Source organism: Apaloderma vittatum, unplaced genomic scaffold (assembly GCF_000703405.1).
Source record: "Apaloderma vittatum isolate BGI_N311 unplaced genomic scaffold, ASM70340v1 scaffold39485, whole genome shotgun sequence".
NCBI classification, from domain to species: Eukaryota; Metazoa; Chordata; class Aves; order Trogoniformes; family Trogonidae; genus Apaloderma; species Apaloderma vittatum.
Window position 1 is genome coordinate 21,097 of NW_009716135.1, and position 21,041 is coordinate 42,137.

Consider the following 21,041-nt stretch of genomic DNA (forward strand, 5'->3'; position numbering starts at 1 on the left):
TTGATTTAGCTGCAAGTATTATATAGAAGAACTGTAATAACAGTCACAGGGAAATGATGATAACCACATATCCAGGTTCATCTAAACACGCATGTCACAGACAGAATTCAAGCCAATTTCAAACTAGTCAATGGCTCCACTGGTTCCAGAAGGCTGTCTGTTTCTGTAATGGGTTTTAAAAACCAAAATAACTCTTAGAACTTTAGTCCCTGGTGCACTCTGACATAATAGACTCAAGAAATACATCCTCAGCTAATTTCTGTCCCTTTAAATATATGGTGCACCTGACATTTTGCTTTATTTTCTTCTGCAATGTGTATTCATTATCTTCCTTTCAAATTTTCTACGTTCAGAGGTAGATGTTGTAAGATAATTAGGACTGTATGAGTTTCACAATATTTGCAAAATAATTTCTGAATCAGTTCCACCTGTGGTATAAGCTAAGATTCAGCTACAGTATTCTAGCACTAGGTGATATTATCAGATTAACTATAAATATAGACTCACTCAATGCATAACTGTGTGGAGTAAAGCTGTTTAAAGAGTTCATCCTCCCTACTAAAAACTGTTAAATGTACACATAGTGAAATCAAATAGATGAATAACATGCTAAATGAATACAGCTGGTAGAAGAATAAACACTCTGCCCATCAAAAAAGGAAAACACAATATTGTGTATATTACTGGCATAACCATTGTAAACTATGACTGGATTATTTTCTTCCCCCTCTAGTCACAAGGGAATAGAATCTTTCCATGCCATCAATGACTTCATGGGGCAGAAGGTGAAATAGTTTTGATGAAGTGCACTTCAAGAGTGAGTCATGTCCCAGGAGACAAGAGGGTGGATGCATCACATCATTCACACAGGCACAGATATTAGCAAGTCTTTGCCTAAGCAGGGATTCAAATGCAGCTGTGAGAAAAGTAAGAAAAGTCTTCCTGAACTTTAACGACCTCTAGAATCTTAGGTGAGGGCTGGAAAAGACCATAAGTTTGCTGGTCGGAGTCCTTGCATACAGGTGTGAGTGATCAAGCATACCTAAGCCAATCACTAGTGAATGCTTGTTGAACTAGTTTTCAAAAATCTCTGATGAAGAAAATTCAATAGCAACCCTCAGTAGTTGTTTCCATTTTTATATTTTGAAAGCTCTTCAGTTCTCACCTAAATAATCTCTGCTGCAAAAAGGTGATTGCTTCTTGTGCCCTTTCCCCCAATGATCGTGGAGAGCAGTTCATTCTCATTCTGTCAAATGAAATCCTAGGTAGTTTCATGCATATTCTCTCTGGTCACAAGTCATTTGTGAAAATACCAAGTACCACAAGGTTCAAAGTGGACTTTTATAGGATTCAGTTGAAATATCCTTTGAATCCTTATTTTGGCAGAAAACTAGAAATTACTCTTTCAGTATGGCTTTTTTATTTTAACAAGCCATGCACCCACCTCAACGAAATTTATCTGGATCACACTTCCCTTATTAACTACAGAGAATATCATGTCGATAGGAGAAAAGAAATAAAGATGGGAGCTGTAAACGGTAGGCAAGAAACTTTTGGAAAAACATATCTTTAATTTGGGGTTTATTGCTATTGACAGTGATGTTTTCCTGTTTTCTATCTCCTTTCCTCAGATAAAAAAAAGAGACATAGGGATGTCATACTCAACTCAAATAGCTTCTTATCATAGCTAAGGATAAAGTTCACCTTCTTCAATTTCACAGCCTGTATTACTCGAACTTTTACAAGTAGCTCCCTTGTCAGCGAGGGGAATTATTCAGAACGCATTTTTCTGCAAAAACTACAGAGAAGCGTCTTCTTTTAAATGGAGGGCTTTAATATGCCACTGTAATGGAAACAATGGCCAGGACCTGGCCACCTGACTATACCTAGTCTTCTTCTACCACTGGATGCAATGGAACGTAATCCTGTCCCAGGTATTGCTGTTGCAGGATATACAAAGTTATGTGTTGTTCTACAGTAAACTATTCCTTTATTAAGCTCCAACAAAGTAAGAGCTGTCAGGTTTAGGATCTGCTTTGATGAAACATTTTAGCTGGGCCCAAGGGTGCTTCCAGAACAAAGTTTACAAAGCAGAAAGTGCACGTGTACAGAACACAGCATCTAGACCAAAGGCTATTTGCCAAATATTTCACAATTCTCTATCTTGTCCATGAGAAGAAAGTATGGACAGAGGAAAGAACTGTGGATTAAAATGTTTTTGTACAAAGTATTAGGCTTTTTATACTTCTTAATTATTGGTATCTACACTGCCAAGAAACTCTTACAAGTTGCCTCGGATGTTTCTTTTGCTTCATTATCCTGTTTACAGAGACAAACTAGACTCCCTGTGGGTCTGGTCCTCCACAATGAAGCAAATGGAAAGTTTTCTACTTACTTCAAAGGGAGCAGGATCTGGTCCTAAAGTAGGATTCCTTGTTTGGCATAATGGAGGTTACATAAGGTAAAACTTGTTTTTCTACAGCAATTTTCTAGGTGACTTGACTGTTGTATCCCTTGCAAATACTACCTCCTCATCAAATATCTTGTGCAGTTCTACTGATAATCCCCAGCTAAGTTTTCACATTATCTGATCCAAGCTGTGCCAGTCTGTATGATGTCCAGCAGACAGAGATGCAGGAGGTGTTCTCTGCTGTAGCTGGCAACTCAAAGAGTAGGTTTTGTTTAAGAAAAAGTTAACCTGTGTACATCAACTACGTGAATATGTCAGGAATGTGAAAAAAAAAACCAAATAGAAAAAAAAGACAAGAACTTCTAGATCATGACAGAATAAATTCCAGAAACAGATCCCTGTGCTGATTCTTTTCTAAAAATTAAAACTGAATATGGACTTCAAGCTCTGCCCATAACGATCTGAAAACATAGAAGATTGTATCAATTACAGAGCAAAAAATAGCCATGAATTATATGAACTACATGAAAAGAAAGTGATGTTGCTGACACTTTTGTTACTCACAGTGAGTGGACCAAAGTATTTCTCAGGATTCCTTGTGGGAACGTGCAGGTGGAAATTTCAGATATTTGTGTTCATAGACAAAAAAGCTGATTGGTGAGCATCATGGAAAGGTTCTCTTTAATTTTCTTGGGCAGTTTTAGGGAGTTTCTAGTTTCCTAGGGCAAGATGTGCTTCAAAACTGTGACTCTAAATGACAGTTAAGTTCTCAAACAGTTACTTAGATAAAAGTTGGAAATGGATATTAAGGCTTGTCTTGTAAGTCACATCCAGGAGATCCTATTTTATCACACTCTCACAAAAGTCACCAGAAACCTTGACTGAAGACTACCTAAATAAATCTAAAAAAGATCTTTTCTATACCTCCTAAGCTTCTCTTGATGTTTCAGCCTGACAGTGAAGAAGACTGGCACAGTAAAGTGATTCTTCCATTACTACGGAGTTGGTTCTTGGCCAACCCACAAATCAACACCCCTGTCCTTCTGAGTTGTTAAAAACTTGAATCAAAGTGAAGACATGGTACATGTTCCCCCTTTATTTCAGATACGTTGTATCCTCCAAATTCTAGCACACTACTGGGTTGGTGTCTGGGCTGCTTCCATTCAAAAAATGTATTAATTCTGGGTAGGTTTCTTATAGTTTTGACTCAAATGCTACACCAAGAATATCCCAGAATTGCACAAAACCTGGAGTAGTAGTCGTGATGAAAAGATCTCAAAAGTTTCAGCGTCCTGTTCAGTACAGATTTAGGCTCTGTAACCTGTGTTCCTCTCCATAGTTTTTGTGAACATTTCTGGTTTTTCTGGCTCTTCAACAGTAGACTCAAACTTTAACAAGCTTGTCCTCCCCTCTCAACAGAATCAGCACTATTTTGCATTACAGCCAGTTCAGCTAGAACAGCAGGGACATGTAAGCAGTAGGTCACCCGGTTCTGAACTGACATTCAGGTAAGGTTCAGGTAATGTTAGGTCTAAAATGGTTCCGGGGACCATTCCGAGGTAGTTGAGTGAATGTTGTGCAGCCTCATCCACCAGCGCTGGCCAACACACTCCCTTTCAGAGGGCACACACCCTACTGACTGCTGAGCTCTGAAATTAAATTACTCTGTGAGAAAAGATGGCTAATTTGGCTACTTTGGTGTACCCTGCCCATACTTTCTGGCATAGCACGTCTTTCATTTACTTGTTGCACACAGGGCGTGTGGGCTGTGGTTCTACCATCTTCTGATTATAATCAGCGTGTTTAACTTGATACTCATGCAGGTTCTCCATGAGCTCCACTGAGAACCTGTGGTTTGCAGCTGGAGCATCTGGCATTCATACCATCAACATGATATCTGAGTATCTATGGTTTAGCGAATAACCGCAATTTTGATGGTATGACCCATATAGCGGTTAAAAGCAGGACTTCTGCAATTATAAAGTCAACAAGTTTTTCATACATTTGATTATTGTTGTGGAAATGTCTTTTACTACTACTGAAGTTCAAATCAGAAAAGCATGCTTATTCAGAAATGGTGTTTAAACACATGCCTAAATGCTTTCCTGAATACAGGGCTCAGTGTGAATTCGTCCATGCAAACACTCATTTTACTTGTAGGAAATCATTCCTTCTTTTGTGAGATAGGGTAGCAAACAATTTCCTATCTGACAGTATTAGCCTTTAAACACAGCTTTTTCTAAAAGCATTGGCTATGGGTGAGCTATTTAAACATATTTTAATGTTATTGCATAAGTGCTGTCATTAATAGGGGTTTTTTTGTGGTTTTAATCACTTAAGAGATGTTCTCTGCTACTTTCGTCTCTGTGAACGAACCCTAATAACCCTGCTAGTAGAAATACTTGATTGGAAACACATGTAAACATATCTTAGCGCTGGTAAAATAAGCCTTATTTAAGGACTGCTTTTCACATTAAAGCTACAAGAGTCTGTGTCTGTCTAAAAGAGATAAATAATTGCTTCATCTCACAGCTAGTGATAACCACTTGTTATCACTACCTCTCTGATGTCCCATAGTACAGCATATTTCTGAGGTTCGTTCATTTAAACTCCAAGCAATATAAACTGTTCCGTCTCTCTAAGTTGCGTTTGACACAGCCATCAACACTAGGAAGTTGCTGTGAAGTGACAACCATAGAAGCTGCTGTGCTTGGCCTCATACATTAAGTCCTTGTGTTTTTAAGCTCCCTTGGGTCTGAATACACTGCTATGTTGTTTCTGTCCTCAGGTCACCTACATGTTACTAGAAAAAAAGTTTTCAGTCTCTTACCAAGGCTTTTCAAGGCCTTTCAGCCAGTTCACTCATCCCCAATAAATCTCCCAATAATTTAAGCAAATCCTTCTAGAGTTGTGCCTTACAGGTGCATGGAGTTTGCATGTTACTGCTTTGGCAGCAGATGCACACAAAATATGGAGAAAATTTGCACAACATTACAAACAAATTCCATTATTTAGTGCAAAAGTTATAAAATCCTACAGATACCTCATTGCCTTGGTTCACTCACTGTGCTGGAAGGGTCCTGGGGACTAGCTTTGCACCATTCAGACATTCACAATCCTTTCCTTGCTGTGCACAAGTTTTCTGGCAAATCATGGACTTTTTCTTCCTTCCCAGATTCCGTATAAATTTGGCTGGCCCTGCACCTTTTTCAGCCCTGCCCTTCCCCCTCTATCCAAGATGCAACCATCTGCAGAGAAGCTGCACAAAACTAATTTTGTCTTGGGTTCGTCTATTCCATTGCTCAACATAATTTCACTTGAATGGGAGCTATGCATGCTGCCAAGTCCACTCAGTAGAGAGGTAAAAACTCAGAGAAGAGCTCACAGGCCCACTTAGGGAGTGTACTAACCCTGGAACCACTGTGGATTAACCAGTAGAAACACAGCTATGCCGAGACAGTTGCTGGAGTAAGCCAGACTTAGTACGAAGAAATAAGTAATTGACAGAATTATTTGCCTGTCAGGTCATGTCTAAACTTCTCTGAACTGTCCACAGTATGCTAACTCATTATGCCTGAGCTGTTGATCCACGAGTTCTTGTCCATATATCAGAATCTAGATCAGAATCTCCTTCTGTTTCCTCTTCCCCTGAAAATTTATTCTGGATCTTTCTACTTCAAAGGTTGGCAGTCGGACCAGACCATTCGGTAGCATCAGGAACAAAGCCTTGAACAAGACCAAACTCACTTGTGCAATTCACTTTCAGGAGATCTGAATGGTGGTATTTCCTTGTTATATTGTGATTCAGGCATTCACCTCTTAAAATATTGAGCCTCGCTCCTCTTTCTGCTTCCTCTATTCTTAGGACCAGGAGCTGGCCACTGCATTTTAGTGTGACAGCTGTTACTTGTATGTAGTTTGTTACACATTGATAATGGAGTTGTTGGCACTGCAGGTAAAAAGTAAGAGGATAGCTTAGCCCCAAAAAGAATTAAAATCAAATGAGAATTCAGAAAGAAAACAATAAGAAAGCAGAGTGGAATGTGGGCTAAGGCATAACCAGGCGTGTGTGTCAAGACTGAGGGAGGTGAATTCCGGCAGAGGATGGAGTTGTGTCGTGAAACTGTCACAGGCTGAGTTATATTCCCTCACATGGCCTCTTCTGGTCTATTTATCCTGCTCTTTTGTTACTGTTCAAAAGGGCCTTAGCAATGCCAGTCTGAACATTTAACTAAGCACTATCACTGATTTTTCTTCACCATTACCAATTCAGTGAATTTGGAACCAGGGGCAGCTTATTCACTCACTGCTGTGGAGACCAAAACTTGTACAGGCTCAGGTGGCCTTGCCACAAGTGTCACAGCTCTCCTTATCCCTACCAAGTTCTCTCAGGCTTGATTTACCAAAGGGACCAAGCATGAGCCAGACATTCAGTTCCCTCAGAAAACACCCATACGTGTACTAGTTTTTAGCCACATACACTTATTAGACCTCTTCCCAGAAACCTGCAAGTGACATGGGAAAATAATGTCTTTTTTCATTCCTGATGAGAGCAGGAATTTGATCAGTCAATCAACCCACAGCAGGCACTGTAACCTGGGACTTATTCCCAAGCCACTCCCTCCTCCTAGGCCTTTGAGAATTTGAACAAGTTGAAGGAATTTCTTTTTTTGGCCTCTTAAAAGTCCTATGTGCTCTCCTCAGGATCTGATATTGAAGGATTTATTATAAATCTGCATAGATACTTCTCTTCATTTGGAGAGACAACAGAGCCCATTTGAAATGTAGGAGAAACAAAGCAGGATAGTAGATGCTGTCTTATTTTTAACCACTTAAAAAAAAAAAGTCATTTTACTACAAGCAGGTAAGGGACTAGCCTCTGATGTCATTGCAAACTGCTGTATCCAAAATTTCTCTGGCAACATTACAAAGTGAATACAGAGCCCAAAGACAAACATTTTCTCTGAATCAGCAACAGTTGCTCTGTCCTGGAAGGCTTCCAAATTTAACCTTCATTCATTAGGAAAAAAAGCCCCAAAATAGACTGAGAATAGCCCAGGAGGAAGAACAACAACCGCAATGTTTACTGGAAGGACAAAAGGTAAAAGAAACTAAATGGGCAGAGAGAAAGCAAGAGGCTTCAGGCATTGCACAAAACTGAACAGAGTTAAAAAAATATCAAAAAATTAGAGGACAAACAGATGGAAAACGCCCACTTGTTCTCAGCTGCACATCAGAATTCAGGTGAAGCAACTTTGTTTAGTCAAAGGTGAATAAGTATCGTGTAATTTCTTGGAACCGTTGTATGAAAGCAGGATATAATTCTACACTATTTGCTATAAATTGGCCAGGAGTTACTGAGCTCGATGGAAGAACTACTGGATGAAACTCATGGCTTAGTACAGCAGGTCAAACTAAATGACTGGAACTGATCATCCTGGCATTAACATCCCTGAAGCTATAACCTCCTCTGTGTCCTGATTCAAAGCTGCTCAGGTGGTAGATGTGTGAATCAAAGCCTTTGGCAGCAATATCAGACTTGTAACAGCACGACTGCACTGCGAGACAGATGAGGGAATTAATCCAGATTAAAAATACTAGTGCCAAGGAAAAAGAGCAGTTTTAACGTTTTTTTTAAACATGGTGTAGCTTCACTGCCCAATTTACACGTGACTCAGAGCAGGATAGCACAGAAAGGAGGAGTAAGAAAAGCAGAAATGTCTCAAATCAAGATTTCTCCCACAGACTTTACATCATGAAACCACAACCCAAGAACATAGCTGCTATACCAAAACACAAAAGCAGAGTTTGCTTTCAGGCAGCCATTAAAGCCAATATGACTGAAAGTACAGCATACCACTTGCGTTCCTTTCCTGGACTAGTAATATCCTCTAACTTCAAGTATGTCAGCCTATAAACTTCTACCACTTGCAAAAGCTGATTAAAGAACTGGAAGCCTGATGCAGCCAGAATATCAGCACTTAAAGCAACAATTTTCATCTTTCAAAGTTCATAACATGCATTAGGGACATGAGTAACCCTGGCTGAATGCACTCAGAAAGGACTGCAAGAGAACGAACTATTACAGGTTAGGCACACAGTACTTCAGAATGGTTTTGTGAAAGGGGGAGGTTTATATGATCACAAAGTCTGCCTGCTTGCCAGTGCATCCATTTCTCTGATCCATTCCCCACAATAATTTTGAAAGGGACCATCCAGTTTAAAAATAAAATTGTTAGAGTAATGGAACTCTCAGTATAATGATGCTTTGATGAATGAGAAAGATCCTTGGAGACAACTAGAATTCTCACAGTAACAAGGAGAAACAGATGAAGGGAGGTGTCATAAAAATAAATTCCATAATATTTCTGAAGCACTCAATTATTGCAGCAGTCAGCACTGTGGAAAAGCCCATACAGGCCTAAACGCTTTTGTATTTAAGGATCAGTATATGTTGAGTGATGCAGCATCACATACTGGACATTGAGGATCAAGGGAAATATGTGAGATCTGAGATAGAAATCTCCTGGATCTCAATCTTTCTTCTGCTGTACCAATACATTTATGTGTATTCATTTATATATATTCATATAAAACATAACAAACTAATTGGACTTTGGCTGAAAACTTGCTAGGTTTTCTAACTGATGGCATGAATCTCATGTAAGCCACTGTTTCTCACACATTGTTTTCAAGCTCCCTCTACGTGGATTGCCAGCTCAAAATCTAGAAAGCTGAAGTATTTTTCTTTCCTCAGGTGCCTTATAGCAGTCAGATGTCCTAAAGCTTCCAATGACATTAAACCAAAGTCAATCAAAGTACTCATACCAGGGTCCTGAAGGCACTAGAAGGTGTTTAACAGCCCCGATGAGCCCCTCCGTGTGACTCCTACCTGTGCTCTCTGTCCATTGGCCTGGGGGCTCCACTGAGGCTCAGCCCTGAGCCATCAGTCCCTGCTGGAGTTCTGCTGGAGGTGTGCCTGTCTGCCTCCCTGCCTCTGGCCTGTCTCCTGGAAGGACCCTGGACCTATGCCGTAGGTAGCTTCCCTCCTGGTGGACCCTCTCACACGTGTTGTAGCTTGTCTCTCCTTCTGCCTCCTGGATGGACTTCTAACCCATGTAGTGAGATTGTTTCTGGGCCTGTGTCTTGCTGCTCCTGAATTGCCCCTGGTGCACACCCTTGCTGTGTCTGGGGCTGTAAATGGACTGTGGTCCCAGCTCCCTGCTCTGTCCACTGTGCTCAGGCTGGTGCGCCTCAGTAAGGGCACAGCCCATGCTGGAGTCACCCTCAGCTTATGGCAGTTCAACACCTAAAGAGCAACTGGTCCTTGCTGTTCCCTGACACTCTCCATCTTGGTTATCTCCTTGCAACTCTGATCCTGCTTTCTAGGGCAGCATAGTTCTTTGAATCTGTACTTCTCTGGCTACTTTCTCTACGTCGGTATGATCACCTTTGTGCTCCAATGAGATTCAGTACATCCTGACCCTTGCATTTGATACAGTTTCTTTGGACAGCCTTTTGTGAGGGAGATGTGGATTCACTTCAGCGATGAATAACAAGTCAGGGACATGCCTGTTCTCTCTGTGTTGGGGTGGAGCGTGACTCTCACATTCTCCCTTTCCTAAGAAGATATCCCATTCCCTATTTTATCTGACAGCATCCTGTATTTCATTCTTGTTCCTTCCTGGACTTTCGTTTTTGGCCGCCTCTCCTATCTCTTCCTCTCTAACAGAACAAATTGTTGTCTTGCTAATTGCAGCCACCTCACCTCCCCTTGTTTCACCTCATGCTTAAGTGTGATAGGTCTCTTCCACAGCTCCGTTTCTCCTGCATTAACCAGTCCTTCTGCAATGGACGCTTACACCCATGAATTGCCTTTCTTGTGTGTTCTAATAAAGCTGTTTGCCTCTGCTCTCTCCTATCCAACTTCTTTCTGTACTTCATTATCACTTCATATTGCACTCTGCTCTTAGCTGTTTTCACCCATGAATGCTGTCTGTAAGATTATTTTCAGTGGGAAAATCTTCCATAAGGTACCCACGCACAGCAGACTTGCTTTCTTTTCCATTTTCTGTACCTTTGCCTCAATACCAATAAATTATCTTTTACTTGTTAAAGCCATACCAAAAAAAGGTTAGTTCTCAGAGCTAACCCTTTCTAAAAAGTTCTATGACAGCTCCACTATTTATTTCTGCCTGCCGAGTGGCTCTCCTGTCTGCTGGCTGCTTGGCTTTTCAGCCTGTTTGTCCAAGCCAGCCTTCCTTCCACATATATTGGGCAAGATGTTCAACAGCAGGATCGCAGGCAGGAAGCTTCCTTTTTGCCCTGTCCCACTCACAACATACTATTCCTAGATAGCCTCCACAAACTACAGTTTGCAACGAACCAGTGGGCAATGAGCAAACTGACACATCTACTTAGCTCCAAAGAACTACCAGACTCTTCCCTTCTCACTGCATTTTCCTGTTTACTTTCTGAATAATTGTTCATGAGTGTTCGCACCATCTGTGCTGTGCACTGTAAGCACAGGGTCCCGTGGAATAATGAATATTTGATCATGTCATTCAAGGCTAAATCAAGATTGCATGGTTTAAATCTGCCATTTCCCAACTGTACAATCTCAGCACCTTTCACATATTTTCTTTTTTTTTTTTTTTATATGGGGAATACACAGTTTGTTCATATATCTCTAAAAATCTCAGTGGGCCAACTTAACAAATGTGGCATTGAAACACGTAAGTATTTTCCTAAGTGACCAGATCCAGGATTTTGGTTCTGATCCATTTTGGAATGAGCTGTAAAGTTCAGAGCGAGTCTGAAGCCTGGGGACATCAAAATCTACAGTTCTGGGTCAGGCTCTTTTTATCTTTTCTCATTCATGGTCCTTTTTTCCATTCTATGGCTTCTGAAAAGCTGTCACTGTGTCCACAGGGCGGAACTTAGAAGCCTGAAGAGCCAAACCCAAACAAGGAGAAGCTTGACACTGTTGCTTATTAGTATTTTTATCTTTGTCATTTGTCATCCTATTTAGCGCTCTGAACGTGGTTGACTTTCTCATACAAAGGTCCGGAGAGGCGTCACATAATGTGCTACATGCTTTATCCTCCTGAGGTTTACTGGTGCTGAGCTCTGACAGAAATGCATACCCTGAAGTCTGTGCTCAGTCTTCCGTGAGGAGGCAGCCAACCGGCCCGGCAGCAGCGGATCTGCCAGCTGGCCAGAGAGGGCGATGGCATCAGCTGCAGCCTATCCCCTCTGCGAGCTGCCTGACATATCTGCTCGGGGAGGATTAGCAACCAGGGGAGCGGAGAGCAAATTGCTGCAGGGAGACGAGTTTGGGGGCAGGGGAGCGCATTCCCGCAACTGCTCCTTTGAGCATTTCTCTCCTGATCCGAGGTTACCTGCGATGTGAGAGGGGGGAAGGGGGGGCTGCAAACGGAGAGTCTGACTTTCAGGAAAGGCTGTGGAGAAACAGAACTCACATTAGTGGCGTGATTAAAGTTTTAGATTCAGTTTGCACCCTCGTCAAAATGAAATTTAAGCCGCTGGTTTCCATGTAACTTGCAGTGGGCCAGGGCTTGCGACAGTGGTTACAGAGCTTAGCATCCTCAACAGCACAAGGAAGAAGAAGGGTCTGGTCCCTGATTTCAGTGCTTTTCCAGCTCTAGCACAAGTGTCTCCTTCATGTGAAATGCCTACCACTAATGAGCAGCTTCTCTTGTGGTGAGTGTAGAACGTGACCTATAGTACCACCTTTCCCCTTCTCCCACTCCTTACATTGGATATTTCCTCAAATAATTTCTCTGGGAAATCCTTTCTCTGAGGCATTGCAAACAGATACTGCAATCCTACTTCTTAATTAAAAAACAAAATAGACAAAAAACCAAACCACAACATAAAAACCCTCCTGTAAAGTCCTTCTTGGATATGGCTTGATACTACAGAATCTTGAGCACCAAGTCACAGTCTATAGTGGAACTGGCTGTTATATTTCTGGTGTGTGCAATTACTTGAGAACTAATTTCAATAGTAACTTTCTGTTTGAAGGCTGGACTAGCTCAGTTTCCAAGGTCAGGTTTCTGGTGTGAAGACCTGATTCAAAAACTGACATATATTAGAACTTTTCCATGATTAAATATCATTACTGTGTTCCAGTGGAGGCAGGTAAGTGCAGAGGAAGCAAGTTCTTTTTAAAAGTATTTTTTCAAGCAAATAGCCACAGAAAGAACTCTACTCTTCAGCCAGTTTTAGGGAAGACGTTTTGCACTTTCTTTTTTCCCTCCTCAAATATTTTGTAAAGTGTTGTTTCCTAGCTTAGGTGGGTTTATATGCTTAGTGTGTGTAGATCAGCCTCATTCTGCAGGCAGTCCAGCTTTAGCTCATTTTTTTCCAAATATCTTCCAATTCTTCATTTATCTGGTAACAAAATGTTCAAAACTGAATACAGCATTGCAGGTACAATTTCCTATCCACTGCTGGAGTTGCACTGCTCTTAAGTTTCACGGGCCAAATTTTACTCGGACTTCTCTTCTAACCTGTTTTATACATATATACCTATGTAAGTCGGTAGGTTGGTGCCTACTGTACCTAAGTCACTTCAAACCTAAATGCTTTCCTCTCACAGAATGTGTGGTTTGGACTGTTTTTCTGTGGGTATACTCATTGGTATTTTTTCCAGATTCAATACTTTTTGCTAGATTTCAACTGTGCTAGGAGGACCAGACTTATTTGCTCATTCTTTTGATAATTTATAATTCAGTAGTTCATGGTGCTTTCATTGCCTTACGTTCACTCTCTTCCAGACCACTGTTAATGTCAAATGAGATGAGGCCCATCATCCTCTGTTAGACTGTGCTCTCCTGTGACCCAACTCTGCTAGCCAAGAGTGTACTTGGCACTGCCTCTTCAGGCTCTTTGAGTGTTCTTGCCCTGAACTTGTAAATCAAAATAAGCTGTGTTAGTTTGCCCCATTTAAAGAGCCTAGAGGCTGTTCATCAATGTAGTAGTAAAATCACCAACCAAAGAGTTAAGAAGAAATTGTTGCCACATGCATCTAAACTGCAAGACAGAGGAAAAATCTACATCATCAGTGACTGTGTGAAAAGATAAAGCTCCACATTTAAGCTGCGGGCTCCATGGGTTTCCTAAGAGACAGAGGCAGCTGGGTGGGAGCTGTGCAGAGGCCTCACCTCCTCGTGAGGCTGTTGGGCACTCCACTCTGTTCCTGCTTGTAGCTGTTTGCACGTATTCTTTATCCCCTGACAGGTCCATGGGAAGTGTGTGTGTAGGCACAACACAGCAGGGGACCACTGTGAGAAATGTGCACCGCTCTACAACGATCAGCCTTGGAAGCCAGGAGACGGAAAAACAGGGGCACCAAACGAATGCAAAAGTAAGTGGGAGGGAGTTTACTGATGCAGGCTTTCAGGATGAGATTGCCAGCAGGCAAAGTTCCCTAACAAAGACTTTTGTGGATTCACACTACTGGTGTCATTACAGAAACTGGAGAAAGTTGCTGGTCATTGATGGAAAACTTCATTATGCGTGTAGTTTTACTGACCCATCTGACCCACTTGGACTTTTGGGAAGCAGAATTTACAAGGCCCATTAGTGTGTCAGGGTTTTGTGCAGGGCTTATGATACCATCAGATTGCTTTGCCTTGCTGTAAGAACACCACACAGCTCACAGCCACCCAAGCTTCTCGGACCCTGTGGAGACTCTCACTCGGTGTTGCAATTTCTAGTTTTTATGAAAATCAAGGACTGTAGGCAGATGAAATGTGTTACATTCAGATATTTCATCCGCGATTCACAGTAGGACAATCCTACCATTTGAACAGTATTGCTGTGTCTACTACATAAGCCTGAAATACATTCTCCCGTTTCCCACCAGAGTGTCGCTGTCACAACCACGCTGACAGCTGCCATTTTGATCTGAGTGTTTGGCTGGCATCAGGAAAGCGCAGCGGTGGAGTCTGTGACAACTGCAAGCATAACACAGAGGGACATCGGTGTCAGAGGTGCAAACCAGGGTATTACCGAGATAGAGGGAAACCCATGTCTTCTACAGAGGTCTGCAAACGTAAGTGACTATCGTTATGTGTGGTGAAGACATGGTGGAAGAATCATTAAAAGAAAGAAACGGATAACTCCTATAGGATCAATAAATCATAGAAGTAACTTATGAGTATTACTATCCCTTCTTTGTATTCTTTTCCAAAACTACAGTTTTCTAATGAAAGGTCATCTTCCTGATTTTCTGTGTTTATCTCTCCCCCAGTATCACACTTCCTTTTTTCTTTTTTTTGTGATAACTGCTACAGTCCTCTAAATGCATTGCATTCTGGAGAAAAGTACACTCTTCTTGTGTTTGCATTTAAAAAAATATGGTTCCCCTTTTCTTGAAGCACATCCTATTTAGCTGTTTTTTCTGCATTTCACAAGACTGTGTGTGACTTTGTGTAAGCTGTTGTTAAATTCCATTTGATTGTGCAACATCTGTGCACATAAGTATATATAATAATGGCTGCAGGAGATGTAGGAAGTGTGGGACAATGTATATCCACTTGGGAACAAATAAATCAGAGCTCACTCAGACTCTTCTCTGAATTCTACAGCTGTATGATGGGGTGCTCTGCCCAAATTAATTGCCTCATTAACACCTCAGCAGTATGTGTTAGGAAGTAACGGAGGCACTAATAGTTGTACACAGAGGGTGTACAACCTCTGGCTCAAGGTAGTTTTTACCCAGCCAGCCTGGCACACAGCCCAAATCTCCCTTACTTAATGTAAATGTTTCCCGAGTATCCTGCCAGGCTTCACACATCTGATTCCATCTGGCATCTATTTGGGCGGTTGCTATTTCCAACAATACACATAATTTCACTTCTCCCTTTGGATTATTTTCCTTCCCCATTGCTCAGACATAAGTTGCCAGCACAGAGAACTTCATCCTCTGCCATGTATGCTCGTGCTCACTGTCATCAGACGCTTTTGACCCACTGATGTTCTTCAGCAAGATTCCTTACACGCTGAGGTTATAAAAACTCCTCTGACTGTATGGCCTGTGATATTGCTTAGACTGTCTCTGCACAACACATCCTACGTTTCTGCTCTTTTGTATTTTTCCCACTGGATCTTGGTGCCAGCACAGGCTGCTTCCACGCAACCCCTTCTTTTCCATTTCACAACGTTCACCACAGAACACTGATCAGCAGACAGGGCTGGGGGTCAGCTTATCTCACTCACCCTGTATCTCACAGTGTTCTACGGTGGCCTCTTTCTAGTTCTGTTTCGACTCTGAGCAGATTTGCTACAGGGAATTATTGTAATGAGAATAAATTGTTGTGCCAGAAGATTAGTTTTCAATCTCATAGTACCTGAAAGAATCTGTGTATGAACTCTTGCATTTAACAGCAGGGTGATGGTGTAGTAACCAACATCACGTGTAATATTAGAAAACCGCTAAAGTCAAGGAGCACTGGAGAGCAGCGAAGAGGAAAAAACACTGTTTGAAAATATGCCCTATCTGTGTGGAAACCCTAGAATGGTCTGCCTAGATGAAATCAGACCTTGACTCTACTGCTGCCTCTTTTGTCTGGTCTGGTTACAGACCTCTCAGTACCTCCTGCCAATACTCTGCCTTGCAAAAGAAAAACTGCTCAGAAATTTACCTTGTTGAAAGAGCTTTATTCCTATCGTGCCAGTTACTCACAATAATGTTCTTTTCACTTGGGAACATGCTGCTGCCAGCAGAAGGCCCCAAAATGCAATTGTTTCCACTCTGACTTGCACTCTCAGGCCTAGATAGCTGCCACCCCTCTTCAGCCACCTGAAAGTTATATGTCTTTTCTAAGCTCTCTGTACAGTCAGTGGTGAAACAGTGGGACCTCTAGGGAATGCGGTCTAATGTAGGTGCCTGAGGTAGATGATCTGAATTGCCCTCTAGAGGATATCTATTTCTTGTCCTTGACTTAAGAGTTATTCTGGATCACTAGCTGGCACCAAAGTTTGTTCGTTGAGATTTTGCAGGTTTAATTCAGCATTATTGTAAATAGGTAAGCATGACCCTGTCTGTGCATAATTCAAGTCAATGTGACCTTTCACAGGCATGTAAAGATATGCATGAGCACTTGCCATAGCAAGGTATAAGGAACGGGTATTGCAGTTCACTCTAGAGAGCTTCAGCTTCTACAGCAGATTGATGTGTCCATGATGCTTGTACGTGTGTGGAAACAGAAGGGACGCTGCAGATATAACTACAGAGTGAAGAGAAACCTCGGAGGAGGGTGGTTAGTCTGTGCCTCTTATTTATTTAAGGTGAGGAGGAGAATTCCCACGATGACATTTGACAAAGTACCTTAATAGGGTAATGTTTTGTACGATGAAAGAACCAAGCCCTGACAGTTCCCCGTGTGGTTTGCAGGCCGTGTCTAAGTGCACACTTCATGTTACGCTGTTACCTCTATCGAGAATTTTCGGGGAACGATTCACTACTTTAGTTTTGCTGTCACTGATAATAACCAGAAACACCGGTGCAGACAGGCAGAGCTGTTTTGGTTACAACAGACTCAGTTTGATAGAGGGAAGATTTCATCTCTAGGACAGACTCAGTTTGATAGAGGGAAGATTTCATCTCTAGGACCATCATCAGCTCTTTATGCCTAGAGCTGATTAATTAAACTGAAAGGCATTATGTAGAATGTAAGATAGAAGCCCTCTTCTCCACCCTTTACATTGCAAAACTTGTGTTGCTATTAAGCTTAATCTGGAGTGGTCTGAGTTAATTGTTCAGGTTGTGTGACCTTAAAAACAACTCTGGTTACTCAGTAAAAAACAGTTCCTGAGCATTGCTGATATGTAAGAAATTACACAATTAGACCATCAGGTACATTTCTCTTATACCTCAGCCGGCTGATCATAAATTTAAGAGCTGCCACTTCTGGATCAGCATGTTTGTGAGGATTTAAATGTAACAATTCCAAGGCATTATTTCACTTTGAAAAAAGCCACACAACCAGTGCCAGACTCACAACACGAAATTAAAAACCCACCCACTGGGCAAGTGCTGAAAAAAAGTAATAAACTGCAAACGGCAGACTGAATGGATGACTCTAGTGACATCAGCCTGGTCCTCAGCTTCCCATTTTCAACTCAGAGAGGGGAAAAAAAACCCACCTCAATGGGAGATCCAAACTTGACCCCTGTGTACAGTAGATACTGAGCTGGGAAAGGAAATCTGATGAAAAAGCTGAATGAAATGCTGTGCTAATCCCTTTGAGAAAGCACGCTTGAAGAGTGCTTTGCCATCCAGAGCAAAGCCTAGGTTCAGCTGTGACATCCCCCGCAGGCTCCCAGAAAGTTAACAGGACACTGCCCAGGCCCAGAAAGAGTCTTTAAGCATTAGTCATAATAATGAACAACATTCTCTCTTAATCGCTGCTAGGAAAAAAAAAGTTGTATAACAATTGGATGTCCTGGCACTATCCAAACCACCCTTTGGTGACCCTCCCATGTGAGACTGAAAAGACATTCCCTTGGAAAAAAAAAAAAAAATCTGTTGAAACTGGATATGTAAGTGTGAATCTGCTACTCCTCTTTGTCTGTAGAGGTAGCCTGCCCCTCATCCCTCTGCTTCTCTTGTTCCTAGCAGCTGAGGATAAATGACAGGCAGGTCATGTGCAGAGCCTTGTTTTGACACTGCTTAGATCTATATTAAAAAAAAAAAAAGGGAAGGCAGGAAAAAAGCCCCAGAGCAAGGCACACACCTGCCCGTTACTGGGGGTGACAACGCAGGATTAAGTAGTTTGTATATGGACTTGTATGGGAGCTTTGACTCGGAAGCCTAATCGTTTCCTAACCAATGGTTATAAAAGCTGCTGTATCCTTGGCTCTTTCCTGTGGCTTACTGGGAGGCTTAAGGGATCCTTCTGATATGGCACCGTCTTTTGTACTCACCGTTTGCTTAGCTTAAAAAATAATGCAGGCACGTAGACCCATTAAAAAGAGTGTCCAGGAAAACAAGCTTTTTTCCTCTAAGCACAGGGGTTGAAAATTAAAATGTGCCCAGATGCACATGCACACGCACACACTCTGAAAAGCTCTGCTCCTCATCCTTTGACTTCTGAGCAGAGGGAGAGAACTTTTAATTGTAATATCACAAAGGCCTGATCACATCTTGGTTCAAAGTCTGTCTTAATCAGCCCCGACCACACACACAGCTGTCTGTCTTACTTCCTTCATCTAAGAAACATCATTGGCTGAGCCAACCCCCACATCTGACATGCTTTAAAAATTGCCCTGATTTGGTCATATGCTCCAAAGATGCACATGTATATATTTTATATTCAGAAGGCTTTGTGAGAGTTTTCATTTTGCCTGGTTTTCATCAAATCGCTGCAGTCTGCTCATAGCTAATCTTATGCAGTATTATTAGACACAAGTTTGAGGCAAGATGCCTCGAAGTCCACTGAATTACTTGGAGCACTTGCTATTTTTCTGTAAGTTGGAACCATATTGTTACAACCAATATTATATTTTACATCTGTGCCTAATTACACGGGAAGGACAGCTGTGCTGAGGGTAGACAGATTTATTGAGGACTTGAGTGGAGACTGCTGTATGAATTATTCATTTTTCATTATTCCTGGTCTCCTCCTTTTTACAGTAGTTTCTGACAAAACGAACTTAGTACAGGAGTAAGTCTAAAAGGCAAGAGGGTGCTTTGTGATACTTCATGACCGGTAGCCAATTCTGAAGTATAATGAAGCAATTTTTCATTTTACTGCTGTCAAGGGGAGAACTCAAATAAACCAACCATCTCTGAGCCAGAACTGTCTGCACACCGTCCCTAACATAATTGATGATGCCTTTGACAAACAAGGCCATTGTCATGTCGGCTGGTGTTTTGTTAGACAGGGAGGCGGATGGAGAGAAAACGGGGGTTTGCCAAGAGAAAAGAAGCAAAAATCAGCAGGGAAAGATGCTGTGTTGTCGAATATTGGGAAATACAAAAAGGCGAAGTTTTGGAAATTTGTTTTTATGTTTCTTTAATTGTTTCTTTATCTGCAAATTTGTGGCACTATTAAACAGATAAAACACAGTCATCAACAGCTGCTCTTTCAGCATGTGACATGTGGGCTCTTATTTTGGGAGTTACCTTAGATGCACAACTGGGATTTTGGCTGTAATACTCTGGAAGCCAGACAATGTACATACCCAAGCTGAAATGCTAAATAAACACAGACTGAATAAAGCATTAGCAAGCCACTTGTATAACTCATCTGAAAGTGTTGTACATCTATTGCTTCAGCTTGCTTTTTGATCTACCAGAAGCTGTCTCAGTTTCTAATTGGGGACTATGCCCCCCAGTTCATTTGTGAACATTAGTTTTCCTGAACTGTAGACCCAAAATGAAAAAAAAAAAAAAGGGCACTTATTTCCTACCTCCTCATCAGCTTCTGCCAGTGCTGTCAGTCACTGTCCTGTAATACCTTTCCTTAGGGATAGGATGGGAGAAGGTCTCATCTTCCTGAATCAGGATCTAGTCTCAGTTGGTGATAGGTAGTCTAATGATGCTGTTTACCCATCTGTTATGTGGCCCTAACTGATGAAACCTGAAAATCAGAAATAAGATGGGAATAAAGACCAACCCAGAAGTTGCAGAAATGTAAGAAATTTAAGGTGGAAACTCCACAGCTAAATCTTGCATACAGAGTTACTACAGTGAAATCAGAAACCTGCATTCAAGCCAACCCAGATGCTGGCAGCCTCTTATTTTTTTTGTGGCTCAGACCTGTCTGCAGTAAAGGAAGCTTCTATTTCCCCTCCTTGTTGCCAAATTTATGACATCCATTTTCTTTAGTGATGGATGGAACTAAGTGTCTCCTCTTTTAGAGTGATATAGTCAGCCTGCAAAAATCTGGGCAAAAATAATTCAAATTGAGCAGCAACAAATCAGAACTTGCCTTTGAAACTGTCAGTGCTAATGAGCGCTTCATTGTTACACCTGCTCTCCAAAACTGACAGCAAAATCCCTGGGTTTGCTCCCAAAGTCAAGACTGCTTTGTGGCAAGCGGGCAAGCCTGCTGCCATCCGCCAACCAGCTCATTGTGCCGAGTACATTGCCCATGAGAGCATGCTTATTTTCTGTCCTTAGGCTATTGTGCTAGTGGGCCTTGAAAACAACGGACTGAGATCCGTTTACAGCACAGTGGAATAATATTATAAAAAATATTGGCATGAAGAACACAGGGCACAGTGAAAAAAATAACTATGTAGTAAGCAGCTCATAAGAGAAATGCCCTTTAAACAAAGTTGTTCAACCTTTTTCTTGCACTATGTTCAAAAGGTATTTTCTTGAGCATTAAGCATGAAGTAGCAGATGAAAGTGAATCTGTCCCTGCTACACTTAACACTCTTTATAGTCATACACTCGTTCCTTCCCCTTGGAAAATGATGCGTGAAATCAGAGTGCTCATCTGGTCTCTTATCTGAGCTTATGAAGAAAAGTAGTTTGATCAGAAACAATGATGGGCAAACTTCAAAAGCTTTGGAGATTGTACTTGGTTCAGATAATCATCCAAAAGGCTGCCCTCCGATCCAAGCTAGCTAAACACCTTGAGTGCTCAAC

At 41.6% G+C, this 21,041-nt stretch overlaps 1 protein-coding gene across 1 annotated transcript in view; it reads left to right on the forward strand.

The window, feature by feature from the left end:
• The window catches only part of LOC104268152 (netrin-4-like), a 46,865-nt gene that overhangs the window by 20,610 nt on the left and 5,214 nt on the right, over window positions 1-21,041 (forward strand). Inside the window, exons 4-5 of the mRNA XM_009869414.1 lie at window positions 13,676-13,802; window positions 14,304-14,492. Coding sequence (XP_009867716.1) covers window positions 13,676-13,802; window positions 14,304-14,492 — 316 coding nt within the window. The remainder of the gene's footprint in view (window positions 1-13,675; window positions 13,803-14,303; window positions 14,493-21,041) is intronic.